At 22.5% G+C, this 24,503-nt stretch overlaps 1 protein-coding gene across 1 annotated transcript in view; it reads right to left on the reverse strand.

Annotated features, from left to right (window-relative positions):
• Positions 1 to 508: 508 nt before the first annotated feature.
• LOC117178345 (glucose-6-phosphate isomerase) overlaps positions 509 to 24,503 on the reverse strand; it is a 25,173-nt gene continuing 1,178 nt past the window's right edge. Inside the window, exons 2-11 of the mRNA XM_033369765.1 lie at positions 20,073 to 20,166; positions 19,713 to 19,904; positions 19,539 to 19,619; positions 14,868 to 15,083; positions 9,697 to 9,936; positions 9,407 to 9,587; positions 5,172 to 5,290; positions 1,453 to 1,681; positions 1,308 to 1,374; positions 509 to 1,094 (exon numbers count right to left, since the gene is read on the reverse strand). Of these exons, the coding sequence (XP_033225656.1) occupies positions 971 to 1,094; positions 1,308 to 1,374; positions 1,453 to 1,681; positions 5,172 to 5,290; positions 9,407 to 9,587; positions 9,697 to 9,936; positions 14,868 to 15,083; positions 19,539 to 19,619; positions 19,713 to 19,904; positions 20,073 to 20,166 (1,543 nt within the window). The 3' untranslated portion in view covers positions 509 to 970. The remainder of the gene's footprint in view (positions 1,095 to 1,307; positions 1,375 to 1,452; positions 1,682 to 5,171; positions 5,291 to 9,406; positions 9,588 to 9,696; positions 9,937 to 14,867; positions 15,084 to 19,538; positions 19,620 to 19,712; positions 19,905 to 20,072; positions 20,167 to 24,503) is intronic.

Below are 24,503 nucleotides of genomic sequence, written 5' to 3' on the forward strand. Positions count from 1 at the left end.
TCTTTAAAATCTATGAAATCATATATTTGTAGTCTTTTAAAATCTTATGGAATTTTTTATAATTCTTAGAAATCTTTTTAAACTTTGGAAATATTTTGGAACCATTAAAGTATTTGTGGAATCTTTATAAAATATTCAGAAAACGTTTAAAATGTTTGTGGAAACATCGCAATATTCTGAAATATTGTTAAATCTTTAAAATATTTCTGAAATCATTGAAATGTTTTGGAATCCTTGAAACCTATGTGAAATAATTAAACTCCTTCAAATATTTCGGAAAAATATTTTTTAAATCTTTATGAAATCATTGAAATCTTTGCAAATTTTCTGAAATATTTGTGAAATTTTTATAAATGTTTGAAATATGGTGTACACTCAAAAGTCGAGTATTCAATCCCTTGAAACCATAAAATATATAGACAGAAATTAAATAATAAAATGTGTTCTAAACAAAAAAGAAATAATTCTAATTAATTTTTAAATTACCAGGGTTTAAAAAACACTTCAATCTTCCTTAATCTTGGATTTTTATTTAAAGCAACAACGTGCGACTGACAAGACGGTTACAAAATACGAAGTGTCTAACACAAAGATAAAATATTCAAGCCCTCTGTAGTTGTACACGTGCGCAATAAATCCAAAAATAATTATCATATCCCACATCTATTGTCCATATAAGCATTTGTTAATAAACATATAAAAAAAATTGCGTAACTAAATCGAGGAAAAAATCCTGGGCGACAATTTACGAAATTTCTAATATCACGATTCGACTAGACTCTTAATTTATGATTCAACAAAGCAATCAATTTTAAATAATATTTATATAACTAAATTAAATTTCTTTTAAAATTTAAATTTTTTTGGATTTTATGGATTCATTGCAATCCTCGATATTTAATATCCTTGATGTATGGATTAATTCTTTCCCCGATTCGGTTCTACAAAATCTACAAAATCCATTACGTACTTAAGTGCTATGATTTTTGATAAAAGCGATCAATCCATTCGTCGAAGAGTCATGGCTCGTGATTTTATCAGCACTGTTCAACTCTGGTTCTATGGCTTTGGCCAACTGTTTTCCCAATTCCACTCTGTATAGAAAAAAATATTTAACTACGAAATTCTTATAAAAAAAAAACAAGAATATAACGATTAAATTTGGACAAGAAATGTCTCCAAATGAAAAACCTAAATTTAATTTCTTAAATTAAAAAAAAAAAAATAATCCGACAATCTCTGAAAAATCTTGGAAATTATTATTATTATTTGTTTAAATAAACGGAGCAATTATTAACTATGCTCACCCCCATTGATCGAAAGAATTAATGTCCCAAATTATTCCTTGAATGAAGATCTTGTGCTCGTACATTGCTGAAAAGAAAAGTCTTTTAGCCTCCAATCGAAAAAAAATGATTATTTATAGCTTGTGAAAAAAATAATTGATGATACCTATTAAAGCACCCAAAATAAATGGAGAAACTCGTTTCACAAGAATACTATTGGTCGGTCTGTTGCCTTCAAAGACCTTGTGTTGCAAGAGCAGATTTACTTGATCAGGACTCAGTCCCGATTTTTCAATTTCCTCTTTAGCTTGCTCCTTATTTTTTCCTTTCATTAACGCCTCTGTTTGGGCGAGGAAATTTGCAAGTAAAATTTTGTGGTGGAGATCTCCTTGAACCTAAAGAAAAATAAACCCGATATTGGAGGAATGAGTTATAAACAGGCTGTCTGAAAATTTTCATTTTAATAATTCGCTGTGACATCTTTAACATAATTTATAAAGGGAATAAAAAACAATTTCCAATTTAAATGCAAAAACTCCAACTTTATTTACTTTAATCATAAAAGATGAATTTTCAATTCAAAAGGACGAATTTACAAGAAAACAGTTCTATTTTTGACCAAGAAAGATGACTTTTAACAAAATGGTTCAATTTTCAACAAAATATAAATTCTTTACGAAACTGTTGAATTTTCAACCTACAAAGATGAATTTTTAAGTAAATGTTCGAATTTTCAAACAAGAAAAATTCAACTTTGAGCGAAAACAGTGGAATTTTCAACCAAGTAATTAGATTTTTCATAAGTTATTTGAATTTCCAATAAAAAAGATGAATTTTTTCCAAAAGAACGAATTTTCAACAAAACAGTTGAATTTTCGATTTAAAAAATGACTTTTTGAAAAATAGTTAAATTTTCAACAAAGCAATCAAAGATTCAACAAAATAGTTGAATTTTTTACCAAATTGTTGAATTTTCAATCAACAAAGATGAATTTTTAACTAAATGGTTGAATTTTCAAACAACAAAAATTAAACTTTGAGCTAAAACAGTTGCATTTTCAACCAAGTAATTTAATTTTTAGAAGACAGTTGAATTTTAAATCAAAAAAGGTTTATTCTCATTTAAAATAATGAACTTACCAAAAAAAAACAGTTGAAATTTCGATAAAAAAAGTTGTCTCTTTGAAAAATGGTTTAATTTTCTACAAAATAATGAAACTATCAACAAAATGGTTAAATTTTTACTAAATAGTTACATTTTCAACTTACAAAGATGAATTTTTGGCCAAATGGTTGCAGCAAAAACAGTCGCACTTTCAATCAAATAATTGAGTTTTTTTAGAAGAGATTTGAATGTTCAACAAAACGGATGAAATTACGACAAAAAAAAATCACTTTTTAACAAAATACTTGAATTTTTAATTGAATAATCAAATTTTTAACAAAATAGTTGCATTTTTAAAGAAACATTGAATTTTTCTACAAAGAAAGATGAAATCTCAAGCAAATCGTCAATTTTTTCTACAAAAACAATGATAAAAACAGTTGAATTTTCCATCCAAAAAGTTGAATTTCCAACGAAAAGAACCATTCTCAACCAAAAAGACGAATTTTCATCAACATGAACGAATTTTTAAAGAAATACTAGTTGAATTTACAACTAAAAAAGTTAAATTTCAATCAAAAATGAAAGATAAATTTTCAAAATAATATGCAAGTTTTAAATCAAAAAATATTAATTATTGATATCAACATTAATTTTTCACTAAAATGACAAATCTTCAACAATAGCAAAAAAATAAATTTTTGAAAAAGTAGCTTAACTGCAACCTCGGAAGTTAAATTTTCAAACGTAAAAGACAAAACATTAAAAAACATTTTTCAGTCGAAGAAAGGAAAAAAATTTCAACCAAATTGTTGAATTTTCAAGCCAAAAGACAAATTTTCTGTAAAACAGTTGAATTTGAAACTCGAAAAAATTAATTTTCAACAAAAAGGCCATTTTCAACCAAACCTTTCCATTTTTAAGGAAGAAGAAGAATACATTTTTAACAAAACAGTTATAGTTTTAACCAAAGAGATGATTTATCAACGAATAATGTAATAACAGGAATAGTGGATATTTAACAACAACAAAAAATATTTTAATTTAAAATTAAAAACATGCGAATTCAACAAAAAAAATACAAATTTTCATACAAAATATTTAAATCTTTAACCAAACAAGAGTAATTTTAAATCAGACAGTTGAATTTTTAACAAAATAATTAAATTTTTACGAAAAGAGACGACTTAACAAAAAATATTAAAATTTTCTAAACTAAAATATGATTTTTCAACAAAAAACTTAATTTTCTGCCAAAATAGTTTAATTTTCAACTGAAAAAAAATTGTAACAAAAAATACGAATAAAATATTTAACCAAAAAGATGAATAAAAAAATTTCATTTTCAGCTTACGTGGAATAAAAGAATTTCAGATTAAAATTAAAGAAATTCTTTATCCTCGACAGTAATGTCGAGTTATTTTCAAGGCCACAAAACAAATTGTGAACGAAAAAAGATTTTTCTGTCACGGAAAGAAAAAAACTTCTCCCAAACTGATGAACTTTCAAGTCGAAAAACGAATTTTCTATAAAACAGTTAAATTCTCAACCTACCAAAAAACACGAATTTTCAATGTAGAAAAATAAAATTCCAATAAAACATGGAAAAGTTACATTTTTAGTTAGAAACTTAATTTTAAACCGGAAAAACAATAAATTTTCAACAAAACTTTTTACCCATGTAGTAGAATTTTCAATTAGAAAAATCAGTTTACAACAAATATGGAATTGTTATATTTTAAATTCAAATTTTCCGGTCCTTTTCCGGTTTTTTCTCGATTAGCAAACATTTTTCAAGACCAACAAAATGAAATTTTTTTTACTCTAAACATAATTTTTTTTTCATTTGAAGTAATAAAAAATATAAATCCACGTTATTTTTTTCATTGTTCTAAATTAAACAACCAATTAGTTGAACTTTAAGATTTTCAAAATTATATTATTTTTAACAATTTTAAGTTAGGAAGAATAAAAATTAAATTTTTTTAAAACTGAACACTTCTTAGATTAGAAGCTAAATTATTTTTATTTTAAATAGTTTCAACATCCTTGAAAATCTTTAAAATTTTATTTTAAAATCTTGAGAAATCTAGAAGTTATTTATTTTTAAAATTATTTATTAAATTTTTTCAGAACTTCTAAATATCTTTTCAAATTAATGGAATTTTTCCTACATTTTTTAGAAAATCCTGCTTATTATTTGCAGAATAAAAATTTGAGTCATTTTATGTTTTGAAAATTTTAAAATTAATTTAAGATTTGAAATGATTTCAAATAATTTAAACGAAATGTATCAAACTCTTCAGTTTTAGTTAAAATTAATAAAAGCCTTTAACGTAAGAATCTAGAAATTCTTCAATTTTAAACGGATTCAGAATGATTTTGTTAAATCAATTATTGTTCAATTTTTAATATTTAAAGTACAGATCCATTTAAATAATAATTTATTTATATTTACAGTTGATAAAAAAATATTAAATTGTTGAAGTCTTCAAGACTGCATTTTCAAATTCTTTAAAGTAAAAATTCACAGTTTAAAATATAAATCTAAAATGGAAAATTTTCAAAGTAAACAATTTTCAAGTTATGCATTGTAAACTGAATATCATAATTGAAAAAATTGAACTAATTATTTTTACAAACTGTTAAAACCTAAGATGGACAGATTTTTCGTCTAAAAAATTGTAAAATTCCTGGTCAAAAAATAAATTCACTATAAAAATATAAATAATTAAACTGGATTAAAATTCAGATTGTAGATAAATTTTGTAATTCTTTACCTTATTATGTGACAGAACTGGGGCAATGAAATCCGCTGGAATAAGTCTTGTGCCCTGGTGTATCAATTGATAAAATGCATGTTGTCCATTTGTTCCTGGCTCTCCCCAAACAATGGGACCTAGAATTCAATAAAAAAATCGACTCATAAATTTACTAAGCCCTATAATCGAATAAAAATTCCCGGCTTGCAAAAATGTTACAAGGTAATTGAAAAATTAAAAAACAAATCGAACTCTAGAGCTGAAAATATTTTTATTTCAAATAATAAAAACTGAACTACAAATAGAACTTTTGAATTTTTAATTTTTATTATTGAAGTTTAAAAATATTTAATTTCAGAAATTTTTTATTCAAACACTTAATAAGTTACATGTCTAAAATGGAATCATTTTAAATCAAATGTCGTTTTACTGGAAAATCCTAAATTTTAAGCTTCTATACAACGACGAGTTCAAAGGTTTTTTATTTAAAAATATAAATCCACGCTATAACTTTTTAATGACCTCTAAATTGAAGCATCAATACATAAATTTGTTGATGTTTAAAATGATATAATTATAAGCAATTTTTAATTATAAACAATAAAAATTAAACGATTCAAATTATTTTTTAAAGAAAATATTTTTTAAATTGGAAGTTACAATATTATTATTTTTATTTATTTCAAATTAAGAATGGTTAAATTTTTATTTATACAACAAAATTCAGTACTTCCGCTTGCAAATTAAATATTTAAAAAATGGAACAATCCTAAAAATAAAATTGTTGACATTATAAAATATCTGAAACTATAAAATGAACGAAACAGGAAAATTTCCGAATTATAAAATTCCCGAATTTAAACAATTAAAAACTTGTTTTAGTAATAAACAAAAAATGAAATAATGAGTAAAATAACAAATATTTTTATTCCATAAAAGTATGTCATTTACGACTTTTTATATTATTATTTACCAATTTGTTAGCTATTGAAATTTAGGAATCTGATTTCACGAATTTCGTGTTGTCGGGAATTTTCTATTTCGGTAATATCACAAACTGTTGAGAATTTTAAATGGTTGGCATTTCTAATTTCGGGAATTTAATTTTTCGGGGTTTTTTAGTTGTCCCTGAAAATTCATTTCCATTGATAGAAATTAAATAGTTTTTTGTTTGAAAATTCATATCTTTCGTTAAAAGTTCAGTATTATGTTAAAAATTCGTCTGTTTGTATAAAAATAAATGTTTTTAACTGAAAATTAAATTATTCCATTTTTTGTTAGATAATGTATCTTTTTTCGTTTTTTTTTTATTTGAATTAAATTTTTTACTGCAAATTTAACTATTCCATTTTCAGTTCAAAGCTGAATTTTTTCACTTAAAAATTAAACTATTTCGTTGAAAATGTATGTGTTTGGTTGAAAAAATGTCTTTGGTGTAAAAAATAATTTTTTTTTCAATATAATTTAATGCTTTTTTGTTAAAAATACATGAGTTTGGTAAAAAATTAATCTTTTTGGGTTGAGAATTCAACTATTTTGTCAAACAATCTTCTTTTTTGGTAAAATTCAAATTTTTAATTTATTATTTTTTTTTGGTTAAAAATTAATTCTTTTGGTCTAAGATTCATTATTTTAACATGGATCTTTTTTAGTTGAAAATTCAACTATTAGTTTCATTACTTTACATGAAAATTGATCTCTTCGTTTGAAAGTTTGACTATTTAGTTTAGAATTCGTTAAATTTTCGGTTCAAAATAAATTTCTAAACTGAAAATTAAACTATTTAAATTTTGATTGAAAATTGATCTTTTTTGTTGAAGATTAAACTTTTTGATCGAAAATTTAACTTCATGGTTAAAAATAATCTTTGTGGTTGAAAGTTCAATTATTTGGTTTAAAATTAATTTTGTTTCATTGCAGATTCATTAATACATTTGAAAATTTATTTATCTAGTAAAAATGTAACTATTTGATTGAAAATTAGGTTGTTTTGTGGAAAATTATTTTTTTTAGCTGAAAATGAAAATATTTAGCTACTCCAGTAAAAACTTCAACTACTTGGCCAAACATTATATTTTTTGTTAAAAATACATATTTTCGGTGACAAAAATCATATTTTTTGTAGAAAATTCGTATTTTTGGTATATAAATTTTACATTTTACAATCGATTTTTTCTCTATTAACTGAGACATTTTTCAGGGTTGAAAATTTATATTTGGTTTGAAAATTGATCTTTTTTGGTAATTTTTTATTTCTGAAAAATGCAACTGTTTAGTTAAAAATTCAACTTATTAGTTAAAAATTTAATTACATTGTTTAAAATCTAATTTTCTGGTATAAGATTCAGCACTTTAATTGAGAATTCATCTCTATACTCAACTATACAATTTTTAATGTAAAAATTCGTAAATTCTTTAATTTTGAACAGATTCAGAACCATATTGTGAAATCAATCATTGTTTAATTTTTAATACTGGAACTAGTTAAATTAAAAAAAAATATATTTATTTATATTACAGTTGGTAAACTCAAAACTTTTTCTATCAAAAATGTTGAATTTCAAACGCTTTTTAATTAGTAATTGTTTAAGTTTTCTTATAGGTCAACAAAATAATATTTCCCGATATAATTTTTCATAGTACTATAATTAATTAAATTTAAGCAGCTTCAAATTCCGAACTTTTCAAGTAAAATAATTAAATTTTCAATAAGATGGATGAATTTTTTATATATAGTTGAATTTGGAACTATAAAATATCAGTTTTCAGCAAAAAATGGAATAAATAAATGTTCAGTTAAAAAAACTAATTTTCCACAAACAAAACAAGGAAACAAGTTTTAAACCAGTGATGAATTTTTAACTAAACAAATAAATATTCAACTTAAACAAATTAATTTTGAGACAGAAAGATGAATTTTTGACAAAACTTTTTAACTTTCAACCAAAAAAATCAATTTCTAACCAAACTTATAAATTTTCAAATAAAATAATGAATCTTTAACTGGAATAACTGATTACTTTCTACCTAAATGATTACTTTTTACCAAAAAAATGAATTTTTAACTAAAAAAGATTCATTTTCAACCAAAAATTGAATATTTAAATTTTCAGTTAAAAAAGTTAATGTTCAATCAAAGAGATGAATTTTTAAATAAAATGATGAAATATCCAATTGGAATGGTTACAATTTTAGTTAAAATGATCAATCTTCAACTGGAATGGTTGAATTTTAAACATAAAACATAATTCTTCAACTAAAATTATCAATCTTAAACTGGAATAGTTTATTATTTAACCAAAAAGATGAATTTTCAACAAAAAAGATTAATTTCTATAAGAAAAATAAGCAATTTCACCTAAAATATATGATTTTTCAATCATAAATTGAATAGTTAAATTTTTAGTTCTAAAATTGATATTCAACCATAGGGATGAAATTTCAACTAAAATTATGGAATATTCAATTGGAATAGTTACATTTTCAGTAAAAAGAAAATTTCAACAACAAAAAAAAACAAAAAAAATTTCAACAAAATATTTAAAATATCAACTGAAATAGTTAAATTGTCAATATTAAAAATTGTCAGCCAAAGAAAAAATTAATTTTCAACGAGAAAGATGAACTTTCAATTCAAATTATGAATCTTCAACCAAAAAATTAACTTTTAATAAAAGAGTTTAACTTTCAACCAAATAATCAACTTTGTGTTCCAAAAAAAGATGAACTCTCAACGAAAAAATATAGTAGTTGATATTACAACCAATAAAGATTTTTATTTAAAATCAAAAACAGTTAAATTCAACCAAAGAATACGAATTTTCAACATCAGTTCAATTTTTAATTAAGAAAGATTTTTTCGGTCGAGAGAAAAAATTGCAAACAAAATGTTGAATTTGCAAGCGAAAAGTTGAACGCTCAAATAAGAAGATTAATTTTGTACCATTAGTGAACGAATTTTCAACAAAATACATGCATTTTGAACCGGAAACTTGAGTTTTTAACTGAAAACGAGCAATTTACAAAAATAAAATAGAATAGTTAAATTTTCAGTTAATAAAATTAATTTCAAATGAAAAAAAGTTTTCAACAAAATTGTTAAATACAGTAATATAAAGCTAGCTTTAGAAATGAAGAATCATTTCTATTCAAATTCAGATTGCAATCAGAAAAAAAAATAAAGTCCACTTTCGAAAAACTCCCCTGACTCTAATAAAATTGACTGAAATCCTGATAAAAAAAGCAAAACTTACCAGTCGAGTAATTAACAGGTTGACCTGATCGAGTGACATATTTTCCATTGCTCTCCATGTCGCCTTGTTGGAAATAAGCAGCAAATCTGTGAAGATATTGATCATAAGGCAATAAAGCGTGAGTTTCTGCACCATAAAAATTGTGGTACCAAATTCCCAACAAGGCCAGAATCACAGGAGCCTAAAAAAAAGACATTAGGGCATATTTCAAATAATATTTTTGTCGTTAGCTATTAAATTGAGACAAATTTTTAATTTTTAATATTGATTTTCAATAAATGGAAGTGTACATTATTTTCCAAGGGAGCAGAACGGAAATGCTGGTCCATGTAATAAGCACCACTAAGTAGTTTTTCGAAATTATCGAAACCGATTGATAAGCTAATTGATAAGCCAATGGCTGACCATAAAGAGTACCGGCCTCCAACCCAATCCCAGAATCCAAACATATTTTTTTCGTCGATTCCGAATTCCTTGACCTTTTGGTTGTTGGTCGATAGTGCTACAAAATGTGAAGCCACTGCTGCATCCTTAAAAAAAGGAAAAAAAAGTATTTTAAACGATTTTTACCAGGGTGTCTACTTAAATCCTGGAAGAAAATTGCCTGACAATTCCAGGATTTTTCACTGTATTATTAAGCTATTAAAATATTTCGTATTGTTTAAAATAATAAACTTGGATTGTTTAAACAAATTCGGAAATTTGTTATCAATATTTTTGAGATATTATATTATAAGATATTCTTGAATATATTAGCATCCTCGATTAATTAAATAATTAAATAATGCTTGGAATATAACAATTTATTTCTTGAATTTTTTCTCTAGAGTACCAAATATTTTATTTTCAACTAAAAAAGATCAATTTTCAACTAAATAGTTTAATTTTGAACTAAAAAGGATTAAATTTCCACCAAAAAGGAAATTGTCAGTTTTTTAGTTAAAATAGTTAATTTAACACTAGGAAAATCTTTTTTAACTAAGCTGGTGCATTTTAAAATAAAATTATTATGAATCTTCAACTGCAACAGATAAATTTTTAATCAAAAACATGAATAAAATGAATATTTCATTTATGAATGAAACTGGATTATTAGTCTTTTCAACGAAAAAGATGAATTTTTAAACAAGAAGATTAATTTTTTACCAAAAAAGACCATTTTTCACAAAATAAATGAATTTTCAACGAAAAAGTTTAATTTACAACTGAAAAAGAACAATTTTATAACCATAAATGATATAGCTGAGTTTTCAGTAAAAACAAATTAATTTAAAAAAAGTTTTTAACAGACTAGTTAAATTTTCAATCAAAGTGATGAATTTTCCACTAAAATTATGAATCATTAACTAAAACAGTTAGATTTTAAATGAAAAAGGTAAAATTATAAATAAAAATATAAACCTTTAACTATGATAGTTAAATTTTTAACCAGAAAGATTGGAAAAGTTACATATTTAGTTTTAAAAAAATGTCCAAACAAAAAAACAGAAATAGTGGGATATTGAAAAAAAGTAAATTTTTTTTGAATAAAATGATGAATATTTAACTGGAATATTTGAATTTTCAACAAAAAATATGAATTTTCAAACAAGAAGAACAATTTTCAACTAAAACAATGAATCTTTAACTAGGATAGTTGATTTGTTATCCAAAAAGATAATTTGAAATAACAAAACATGAATTTTTAACAAAGAGTTTTTAAGTTTCAACAAAGTAATTTTATTTTTAACCAAAAATATCAATTCTAAAATAGAATTACGAATGAAACTGGAATATTAAACTTTGCAACGAAAAAGATTAATTAAAAAAAAGATTAATTTGTTACCAAAAAAGACCCCTTTTCAAAAAATACATGAATTCTTAACGAAATAGTTGAATTTACAACTGAAAAAGATTAATTTTTAACCATAAATGGAATAGTTGAGTTTTCGGTTAAAAAAATTAACTGGAAAAAAAGTTTTCAACAGACTAGTTAAGTTTTCAATCAAAGTGATGAATTTTCAAATAAATTATGAATCTTTAACTAAAATAGTTAAATTTTAAACAAAAAAGATGAATTTTCAAACAAGAAGAACAATTTTTAACTAAAAATAGAATATATAAATTTTCCATTAAAAAAATAAAACAATCTGATACATTTTCAGCTAAAATAATGAATCTTTAACTGGGATAATTGATTTTTTAAACAAAAAGATCATTTTAAATGAAAAAACATGAATTTTTAACAAAAGAATTTGAGTTTCAACCAAGTAATTTTATTTTTAACCAAAAATGTCAATTCTAAAATAGAATTACGAATGAAACTGGAATATTAGACTTTTCAACGAAAAAGATGAATTTTTAAACAAGAAGATTAATTTTTTATCAAAAAATACCATTTTTCAAAAAATATATGAATTTTCAACGAAAATGTTGAATTTACAATTGAAAAAGATCAATTTTTAACCATAAATGGAATCGATGAGTTTTCGGTTTAAAAAAATTAATTAGAAAAAAAGTTTTCAAGAGACTAATTACATGTTCAATCAAACTGATGAATTTTCAACTAAAATCATGAATCTTTGACTAAAATAGTTAAATGTTAAACCAAATAGATGAAATTTAAAATAAAAATGTAAACCTTCAACTGTGATAGTTAAATTTTTAATCAAAAAGATTGCAAAAGTTACATTTTTAGTTTTAAAAGAATGTCTAAACAAAAAAAAAACAGAAATAGTGAGATATTCAAGAAAAAAGTAAAATTTTCTAATAAAATTATGAATATTTAACTGGAATGTATGAATTTAAAAAAAAAGATGAATTTTCAAAGTAGAAGAACAATGTTCAACTAAAAATAGAATATATAAATTTTCCATTAAAAAAATCAAACAAACTGACGTATTTTCAACTAAAATAATTAATCTTTAACAGGGATGGTTGATTTTTTAACCAAAAAGATAATTTTAAATAAAAAAAAGGAATTTTTAACAAAAGAGTTTTTAAGTTTCAACCAAGTAATTTTATTTTTAACCAAAAATATCAATTCTAAAATAGAATAATGAATGAAACTGGAATATCAGACTTTTCAACGAAAAAGATTAATTTTTAAACAAGAAGATTAATTTTTTATTAAAAAATACATGAATTTTCAACGAAAAAGTGGAAGTTACAACTGAAAAAAATCAATTTTATGAAATTTATGAAATGGTTGACTAAAATAGTTAAATTTTAAACCAAAAAGATAAAATTTCAAATAAAAATATAAACTTTTAACTGTAATAGTAAAAGTTACATTGTTAGTTTTTTTAAATTTCCAAACAAAAAAACTAGTTTCAAAAAAGTTACATTTTTAAACAAAGTGATTAATTTCGAAATAAAATTAGGAATCTTCAACTAAATAGTGGAATATTCAAGAAAAAAGGTAAAGTTTTCGATTAAAATGATGAATATTTAACTGGAATATTTGAATTTAAATATATAAATTTTCCATAAAAAAATCAAACAAACTAATGCATTTTCTACTAAAATAATGAATCTTTACCTGAATAGTTGATTTTTAACCAAACTGATACATTTTTAATAAAGAATATTAATTTCTACCAAAAGGACAATTTTTCAGCAACTGCATGAATTTTCATCGACATAGTTGAATTAAAAATGAAAACAGATCCATTTTTAATCATGAATAATTAAATTTTCCTTGAAAGAAAAAATATTTCTCAAGCAAATTGATTAATATTTAAATGAAATAGATGATTTTTAACCAAAAAGATATATTTTCAACAAATAAGAATAATTTCTACCAAAAAAATTCTGACAAAATACTTGAATTTAAATTAAAAAAGATCAATTGTTAATCAAAAATCGAATAGTAAAATTTTCAGTTAAAAAAACTAATGTTTAGTCAGAGATGAATTTCGATCTAAAATGATGGGATATTCAAGTGGAATAGTTGTTTACATATTCAGTTAAAAAGAAATTAATTTTCTACCAAAAAGAAAAAAAAAGTTTAACAAAATAGGTACATTTTTAATTAAACTGATCAATTTTCAACTAAAATTATGAATCTTAAACTGAAATAGTTGATTTTTTAACCAATAAAATGGATTTTTAACCAAAAAGATTAATTTCTACCAAAGAAGCCGAATATGCAACAAAAAATTGAATTTTTAGCTAAAAAAGATCAATTTTTCGTTAAAAAAACTAATATTCACCCAAAGAGATGAATTTTCAACGAAAATAATGGAATGTTCAACTGAAATAATTATTCACATTTTCAGTAAAAGAAATTAATTTTCACCCAAGGAAAAAACGAATTTTGAACAAAAAAATGAGTTTAACTCTTAACCGAGAAATTACATTTTTATTAAAAAAAAGATGAATTATAAACGAAAAATGTAGTAGTTGCTATTTCAACCAAAAAAGAATTTCATTTTTTTTAAACTGATAACTGGAAAAGGTCCATTTTTAACCATAAATGGAATAGTTGAGTAATCGACTAAAAAAATTAATTTAAAAAAAGAAGAGTTTTCAACAGACTAGTGAAAATTTCAACCAAAGTGATGAATTTTTAACTAAAATTATGAATCTTTCACTGAAATAGTCCAATTTTAAAGTAAAAGATAAATTTTTATACAAAAATGTAAATCTTTAACTGTGATCCTTAAATTTACAACCGCAAAGATTGAAATAGTTACATTTTTAGTTTTAAAAAAACTTCGAACAAAAAAACTAGTTTTAAAAAAAGTTACATTTTTAAACAGTGATTAAATTTTTACTAAAGTGATGAATCATTAATTGAAAAAGTGGAATACTCAACAAAAAAGTTAAAATTTCGAATAAAATGATGAATATTTAACTAAAATATTTGAATTTTCAAACAAGAAGAACAATGCTCAAACAAAAATGGAATACATCAATTTTCCGCAACAAAAAAACTGAAACAAACTAATGAATCTTCAACTAAAATAATGAATGTTCACGTGGGATATTTTATCTTTTAACAAAGATACTTTTTTAATAAAGAATATTAATTTCTACAAAAAAAAGACTACTTTTCAACAAACTGCATGATTTTTCTACGACATAGTTGAATTTGATGTAAAAAAATATCAATTTTTAACTATGAATGTTTAAATTTTCAGTTAAAAAAATTAATTTCAAACCAAAGAAAAAACTAATTTTCAACAAAATAGGTAAGTACAGTAACATACATCTTTTTTTTACAAATAAAGAATAATATTTTTTCCAACTCTATATTGCAAATTAAACGAAAAATTAAATACGCTCGCGAAAAAATTTTTGACATAATAAAAAAAAAAATTCCCTGACATTTCCAGATTTTTCCAGGTATATAAAAATTCCCTGACAAATCCAGGTTTTCCAGGTAGGAAGACACCCTGTTTATGTAATCGAGTTAAAAGATAAAATATTTTTTTAAATTGATTTGTAAATAAAATCTGATTAAAAGTTTAAAACTCACGTTCTTCAAATGTTCCAAGAGCCATTTTTTCGCAGAGGTAGCGTTTGTGATTGTCTCCTGAGTAGTGAAAGTTTTGGAGGCAATAATGAAGAGAGCAGTTTCAGGATTGAGTTTCTTTAAAGTTTCGGCGATGTGAGTGCCATCGATGTTGCTGACAAAATGAACTCGGGGACCAATGTGATACGGTTTCAGAGCTTCTGTTACCATTAAAGGACCCTGATCAAATAAAAAAAAAATGATTAAACATTTTTCAATTAAACTGAAAATTATTCAGAATGGCCACTTTAATCGAGGGAAAAAATTCCCTGTCATTTCCGGTTGGTAACAATTTTTCAGGATCATTGAAATTAAACAAACAGAACTCTTGAGGCTAACTTTTTTTTCATTTGAAATAATAAAAACTGAACTGCAAATTAAAACAATCAAAGCCAACCTGTGAAATAATTTTTTTTTAACATTTATTAATTGTACAGTTCATTAAGAAATCTTTTGGAATCTATGAAATCTTTGTGTAATTGTTGAAATCTTTTGAAATCATTAAAATTTTCTAAAATATTTTTAAATTGCTAAAATCGTTCAGACTCTTTGACGCATTTTTGAACTCATTTAAATATTTTCTGATATTTCCAAAATCCTTCAACTTTTCCGAAATATTTTTGAATCTTTGAAATCTTTGCGAAATCTTTTAAAAATTTGTGAAATCATCTAAATCTTTGTGAAATCGTTTGAAACATTTATGAAATTATTAAAGTCTTCTCAAATATCTTACAAACTTTCAAATATTTCGGAATGCCTGAAATATTTTTTAAATCTTTGTTTAAATCTTTTGAAATCATTAAAATTGTTTGGAATCTTTGGAATATTTGTGAAATCTATTGGAATCTTTAAAATATTTGTGAAATCATTTCAATTGTTGTGAAATCGTTTGAAATCTTTATCAAACAATAAAAATATTTGTAAATCATTTAAATATTTTGAAATATTTCAAAATATTGTTATCAACATTTGTGAAAGCTTGAAAATCTTAGCTAAATATTTTAAATCTTCTGAAATATTTTTTAATCTTTTGGAATTTTTGTAAAAACATATGAAACTGTCAGAAATCTTAATGAAATCCTGCGAAATATTTCTTAACTCTTTTGAACTCTTTCTGAAATCATTAAAATCATCTAAAATATTTTTAAATCTTTCGGAATCTTTGAAATATTTTAAAATTCATTTAAATATTTGTGAAATCATTTGAAATTTTTATCAAATAATTAAAATACGTTAAAATCTTCATGAAATCCTTGAAATATTTCAAAATATTGTACAATCCTTAAAATATTTCTGAATCTTTGTGAAAGCTTGGAAATCTTAGCTAAATATTTAAAATCTTCAGAAATATTTTTTAATCTTTTGGAATTTTTGTCAAATCATTAGAATCTTCTGAAATATTTTTAAATCTTTGAAATCTTTCGGAATCTTTGAAATATTTTAAAATTTATTTAAATATTCTGAAATCTTTTCGAAACCATTTGAATTTTTGTGAAATCTTTGACAAAACTTCTGAAATATTTTTGAATCTTTGTTAAATCTCTTGAAATCATTAAAATTGTTTGAAATCTTTGGAATATTTGTGAAATTTTTTGGAATCTTTGAAATATGTTTGAAATAATTAAAATTGTTGTGAAATCATTTGAAATATTTATCAAATAATTAAAATACGTTAAAATCTTCATGAAATCATTGAAATATTTCAAAATATTATACAATCTTTGAAGTATTTTTGAATCTATGTGAAAGCTTGGAAATCTTAGCTAAATATTTAAAATCTTCTGAAATATTTTCAAAAATTTTGGAATTTTTGTGAAATCATTAGCATCTTCTGAAATATTTTTAAATCTTTGAAATCTTTCGGAATCTTTGAAATATTTTTAAATTCATGAAAATATTCTGAAATCTTTTCGAAATCATTTGGATTTTTGTGAAATCTTTGACAAATTTTCTGAAATATTTTTGAATCTTTGTTAAATATTTTGAAATAATTGAAATTGTTTGGAATCTTTGGAATATTTTTGACCTCTTTTAGAATCTTTAAAATATTTGTGAAATCATTTAAATTTTTGTAAAATCTGAATGAAATCCTTCGAAATATTTCTGAAATCTTTTTAACTCTTTCTGAAATAATTAAAATCATCTGAAATATTTTTAAATCGTTTGGAATCCGTGGAATATTTGTGAAATCTTTTGGAAGCTTTGAAATATTTGAGAAATCATTAAAATTTTTGTGAAATCATTTGAAACCTTTATCAAATAATTACAATATTTAAAAATCTTCATGAAATCATTGAGATCTTTTAAAATATTTCATAATATTGTACAATCTTTAAAATATTTTTGAATCTTTGTGAAAGCTTGGAAATCTTAGCTAAATATTTAAAATCTTCTGAAATATTTTTAAGTATTTGTGAAATCTTAGTGAAAGCTTTTGAAACTGTCAGAAATGTTAATGAAATCCTTCGAAATATTTCTGAAATCATTAAAATCTTCTGAAATATTTTTAAATCTTTAGAAAATCTTTCGGAATCTTTTAAATATTTTAAAACTTTGAATTTTTGTGAAATCTTTGACAAATCTTGTGAAATATTTTTAAATCTTTGAAATCTTTGTGAAATCTTTTAAAATCTATAGGAATCTTTGTGAAATATTTGCAAAGTTGTGTTAAATCTTGGTAAAATCATTAATATCTTCTGAATTAGTTTGAAATATTATACAATCATTAAAAAACTTTAGAGTGTTTGCGAAATCTTTTCAATTTTCTGAAATATTTTTTTATCTTTGAAACATCTTTATAAAATATCCGAAAACTTTGTGGAATATTTTGGAATCTTTGCGAAATTCCTAAAATGTTTGAAATCTTTGTGAATACTTTTAAATCTTTGAAATATTTATTAAATCTTTAAAAAATATTTTAAAAAAATGTTAATCCTTTGATTACTTCGTAAAATCTTTCGACATATTTAAAAATATTTATAAAATCATCTGAAATATTTCAAATTATTTGAAATCCTTTAAATCTGTGTGAAATATTTGAAATTTTCTAAAATATTAAAAAATTTTAACTTTTAAAATGGAAGATTAAAAAATTTTTTGATACCAAAAACTTTTTATTCAAATGCACAATTATTTCCATCCAACTGCAAAATTATGAATCTTTAATTTTGATTCATTTCACAATTCAAAGATTTCTGGTTCAATAATATAAATCCACGCTACAATTTTCAATACTCTGAATTAAAGAGTGAATCAATAAATTTGTAATTTAAAAAATCGTATCATTGTAAGCATTTTTAAGTTAGAAAACAAATCGCACAATTACCATTTTTCTTTTTAAACTGAAAACATTTAAAATTAGAAGTTAAATTATTTTAATTTTAAATTGTTTCAAATTTTTAATTTTCGAAAAATTGTTAAAAAAAAGTATTATTTTGAAATCTTTCAAAATCCTTAAAAAGTTTCCAAATTTTATTTAAGAATCTTCACAAATCTAGATGACATTTTTTTTTAAATATAATAAAAGTTTATGTTATTTTGATTCTTTTTTAATTTAGAAAAATTACTTTAAAATCTTTTCGAGTTTTAAATTTAGTTTGAATCTTTTCAGAACTTCTGAGTATCTTTTAAAGTTACTAAAATTTCTTGTAAATTCATGATTATTCAATTGTTATTCATACATAAAAATTGAGCAATTTGACTTATAAATTTTAAAATTTATAAATAAAACATTCAAGTATTTCTATTTTGAACCATTCGGTTTTCAATTGTTTAGCTTTAAATATTTGCTTTATAATAGCTCATTTTAAATGAACAGTCAAGTATTAAATATTTTTAAAAATTTCTTTTTTTTAATTATAAAATTTTTTAATTGAATAGGTGGAAAATGGAATATTTTAGACTAAAAAAAATATTGGAAATTTAATAAAAAAGTTTAATAATTTAATTACAAATTTATTCGTATGAATTTATTTTAAAATTGAAAATAGTTTACCAAGTGTCAGTCCAAATTAAGGCTTTCGAATTAAAATAGTTCAATTTTTAATGTTAAATTCTGTAAATTCCTCTATTTTAAACATATTCAGAATCATCTTGTAAAATCAATTATTGTTCAATTTTTAATACTCGAAATACAGTTCCATTAAAAAAATCATTAGTTAATTTATATTTATAGTTGATCAACTTAAAATGTTATCTATCCCAAATTTGAAATTTCAAAGTTTTTTTAAATTGTTCCAGTATTCGAAACTCCATTTTAAAATTGTTTAAATAAAAAAAAACCTACACTTAAATATAAAGACATTAAATTGGAAACTTTTTCAGGATTGAAAAGATTTATCTTCTAAAAATGTGTGTAGCTCTCGGTCATTTTTTTGGTCCAGTCGCCACCCTAATTATTAGAATTTTGAATTTCCCTCTTTCAAGTTATAAATAAATAAATGAGACAAACATTTAATTTATATTCATTATAAATGTTGTGCATTCTTTGAAATTCTTGAAATTAGAAAGCCACAAAAGTTGCTCACTTCTAAATCCAAGGCTTTAAAACTGAGACATTTTTAATTCAAATCAGTAAATTGCAATTCTAATAATAAATTAATAGGAAAAAAGGAAAATAATATTCATATTGTTCACCAGATCTGAGCCTCCAATTCCAATATTGATAACATCCTCAATTGGTTTGCCAGTGAAGCCTTTCCACTCCTTGGATAATACCTTAAATGCAAGAATTTACTCAATTTTCTCCTTTAATATTCCAGAGAGTAAAAAAAAACCAACAATTTTGTTTCTATTATTTAATTTTTCCACCTGTTTCGTAAATTGCTTCATATGTTCCAAAACTCCGTTGACGTCAGGCATCACGTCTTTGCCGTCAACCAAAATAGGAGTATCTCCTCTATTTCGTAAAGCTGTGTGCAAAACAGCTCTACCTTCAGTAAAGTTAATTTTTTGCCCAGTGAACATTGCATCACGAGCTTCTTCAATTTTCCGGGCACGGGCCTACAATAAATATATGTAATAAAAAAAATGTGGATAAGAATAGCATACAGAATTCAAATATTTAGCAAATTAAATAGTATTTTTTTAAATTCATTTTTAATTTCAGTTCCCAGGATTATTATATTTTATAGTTTTTATTTTATGTTAGCATTTATTTACAATGCGTACCAATTCGAATAAGAGGGCAAGTACATCCTTGTCGATTCGATTTTTGGAATAATCAAGAAGAATAGGTCCATCTTCAGGAGTTTCGAGCTTTAAACTTAAAAAATTCCAGTTTATTTATATAACTTAAAAAAATATATAATATATAAATACAGGGATCACAGTCTTTCCCTTATTCACCTGTGTTTTCACTTTTTTTGATAAATTTTCCGTTGTTCGTTTTACATCTAAAAAATTATTTTATTTAAAACTAAAATATGCTATAGAGCGTAGTGAATTTTTTATTAACTTACAGAATTATCTATCATAATTAATTTGACGTTTTAACATTCAAATAAATTATTTATAGTCCATTAAAAATAAACACTCTTGAAAGAATTTAAAGTTGAAACATTTTAAAATAAGTTGAAAATGTGAACACCGGAAACAGAAGTTTCTATCGAATATAAAATTTGAATAGTTAAAAAATATATAGTAATTTTTAAAAATAATTATTAGAAGAACAATTTTTAATTTAAATATACAAAGTTTAATAATTAAAAAAGTGGAATATTCCATATATATTTATTTGGTCAATTTCAAACTAATAGATTTAGGATTGAAGTAAAACTCTAAAGTTGAATAATTTTTCCCTGAGTCTATACGAATTAAATATTTGTAACGTAACAAATATTCTAGGTGTTAAGACTTGAAGTATTTTGAATTTGAGTTTAAGAGGATTGAAAAGTGTAGTTTTAAAACATTCGGAATCTTAATTATAACGAATTCTGAAAAAAATTAACTATACACATCCAAGTATCACGATTTAATCATTATTGGACGATTTTTTAAAATAAATAATATTTTTTATTGCGAGAACGATTTGAAACAAATAAAAATTGCTTATTTAATCAATTTTTTCTAACTTTTTTTATATCGCCGTGAATGGATTTCCAACTACCTAAGTTTATCCAATTAAAAAAAATCTTGAATAGTAGAAATCAATAAAAAGAACTTTTCCATTATTTAGAAATAAATGTTTAATCTTTGCCCTTTTTTCTCTTCTTCGTGAAAAATTACTCTAATTGAACAATTTTGTTGAAAAGTCATTCTTTTTGGGTTGAAAATTCCCCTATTTTAGTTGAAAATTCATCTTTTTTTTGCCGATTGAAAATTAATTTTTGTAGTGAGAATTTACCTATTTCGTGTTTGGCTAAAAGTTCTTCTTTTTGGTCAAAATTTTGAACGTTAGATTGAAAATTTCTTAAATTCAAACATTACGTTGAAAATTTATATATTTTATTGAAAATTAATTCTTTCTGAGAGAAAATTAATCTTATTCATTAAACTTCATGTTTCCAGTTAAAAATAAATTTCTTTAGTTGAAAATCTAACTATTTGCTTACAAATTCGTCTTTTTAGCTAAATATTTACGTTTTCACTATTTTGAACTATCGACTATTTATTTTACTTGTTTGAAAACGAATTTGAATTTATTTTTTGGTTAAAAGCGTAACTATTTTGACGAAAATTCGTTTTTTAGATTAAAATAATTTTGTTTGACTGAAAATGGAATGATTCCACTTTTACTTTAAAATTGCTCATTTTTAGTTAAAAATTCGTTAATATGTTGAAAATGCGTTATTTTTGTTAGCTGAATTGCACTGTTATTGATCTAAAATTAAAATAGGATTTGGTTGAAATATCAACTATAACATTTTAGATTTGATTTAAAACCAAAAACAATTTAATTCCACGAAAGAAGACGAAAAAGAAAGACAAAGAATGGGATACTTAAATTTTTATTTAAAAAAATCAATTTTCAAACAAAAATTGAATAGTTAAATTTTTATTTAAAAAATCAATTTTCAACCAATTAAAAACAAATATTTAAAAAAATTGTTAAATCTTAAAAAAAAAATGTTTTTCAATAAAAATGATAAATCAACTGAAAAATTAGTTACAATTTTATCCAAAAAATTTGTAATTTTTACGAAAAAAGATGGATTTTTTAACTGGAAAGATGAATTTTCTACAAAAAAAGTTAACATTCGACCAAATAGATCAATTTTTAACACAAAAAGAGGAATTTTCAACAAAACAGTTCAATATTCAACTAAAAAGAATATTTAAATTTTTATTTAAAAATTTAATTTTCAACCATTTAAAAACGCATTTTCAACTAAATATAGATCAATTTTCAAAGAAAAAACAATGTTTTCGTAATAAAATAATAAATCATTAATAAAAAAATTAATTTTCAACAAAATAAGTAGCAGTTGATATTTCAACCAAAAAAGATTTTAATTTTAAACAAAAAATAGTTAAATTCATACAAAAAATTCACGATAATTGAAAATCATCAATCAAAACAGGTTAGTTTTTACTCAAATAGTTGCATTTTTAGCCAAAAAATATTAAATTTCTTCAAAAAACAGATGAATTTTTAATCGAGAAAGACGAATTTTCAACTCAAAAAAATTTTCTAGTCAATAAAAAAAAACAATTTCATCTAAAACATTCTAAAACAACAGATGAATTTTCAAGAAGACAATTTTTATTTATAAAAAGTTGATATTCGACCAAATAGTGGAATTTTCAACAAAAACATTAATTTTTAACCAAATATGGAATAGTTAAATTTACTATTAAAAAATTAATTTTTAACCAAAGAAATTAATTTTTAACTAAAGAAAAATTTTTAACAAAAAATGGAACAGTTAAATTCTTATTTAATTAATTAATTTCTAATTTATTGGAAAAGAATTTTCAACAAAACAGATGATTAAAAAAAAATGTTTTTGAATTAAAATAATTCTTACGAAAACAGATGCATTTTTTGATCAAAAAGACGAGTTTTCTCCAAAATAATTGAATTTTCAATCCAAAATCAGGAATTTTCAACAAAAAAAAGGTAATATTCGACCAAATTTAAACTAAAAAGTATAGTTCAATTTTTCTTGAAAAATGTAATTTTCAATACAAATTTTCAACAAAATATGGAAAATTTACTGAATATGGAAATATTCACTGAAATATGGAATATTTACCAAATATTTACTGCTAAACAAATTAATTTTCAACGAAAAAGAGAAATTTTCAGAAAAAATTTGATTTTTATTTAAAAATTTAATTCTCAGCCACAAACTGAATTGTTAAATTTTTATTTAAAAATGGAATGGTTAAATTCTTATTTGAAAAATTAATTTCTAACCAATTAAAAAAAGAATTTTCAACAAAACAGGTGATTTTGAAAAAAATATAAATGTTTTTGAATTAGAATGATTCTTACGAAAACATATGAATTTATTAACCGAAAAGACAAATTTGGTCAAAAATAGTTAAATTTTCAAACTAAAAATACGAATTTTCTATCAAAAAAGTTAACATTCGACCAAGTAGAACAAATTTTCAACACAAAAAAGACGAATTTTCCATAAAACAGTTCAATTTTCAACTAAAAAGAATAGTTAAATATTCATTTAAAAATTCAATTTTCAGCCATTCAAAAACGAATTGTCAACAAAATATAGATCAATTTGCAGAGAAAAAAATGTTTTTGAGATAAAATAATAAATCATTAACAAAAAATAGTTGAATTCATAAAAATAAAATTCAACCATAATTAAAAATCACCAATCAAAACAGGTTAGTTTTTAATCAAATAGTTGCATTTTTAGCTAAAAAATATTAAATTTATTCAAAAAAACAGATGAATTTTTAATCGAGAAGGACGAATTTTCAACTCAGAAAAATTTTCCAACCAATAAAGAAAACAAAATGCGTCTAAAACATGGAATTTTCATACTAAAAAACAGATGATTTTTCAAAACGAAAATTGTTATAAAAAAAGTTTACATTCGACTAAGTAGTGGAATTTCCAACAAAAACATGAATGTTCAACCAAATATGGAATAGTTATATTTACTATTAAAACAATTCATTTTTAACCAAGGAAATTATTTTTCCATGAAAAAGAGAAATTTTCAACAAAAAAATGTATTTTTATTTAAAAATTAAATTCTCAATTGAATAGTTAAATTTTTATTTAAAAATTGCATAATTAAATTCTTATTTAAAAAATTAGTTTTTAACCAATTAAAAAAATAATTTTCTGCAAAACAGGTGATTTAAAATAATAAATAAATGTTTTTGAATTTAAATGATTCTACGAAAACAGATGAATCTTTTAACCGAAAAGACGAATTTTCTCCAAAATAGTTGAATTTTCAAACCAAAAACAGGAATTCTCAACAAAAAAATATTCTTTAACTTTAACGATTTTCAGTTTAAAACTCTTCAATTTCAAAAAAATATAAATAAATATTTTGAAATGCTGATGATTTTGACGATTTTGAAGATCAAAGCTCAAGAGTTTTCCCTCTTATGAAATTTTTATTAATTAAATAAGGATTAAATAATTTATAAAATAAATAGTTAATATTTATATTATAC

This window comes from Belonocnema kinseyi, chromosome 8 (assembly GCF_010883055.1).
Source record: "Belonocnema kinseyi isolate 2016_QV_RU_SX_M_011 chromosome 8, B_treatae_v1, whole genome shotgun sequence".
NCBI lineage: Eukaryota > Metazoa > Arthropoda > Insecta > Hymenoptera > Cynipidae > Belonocnema > Belonocnema kinseyi.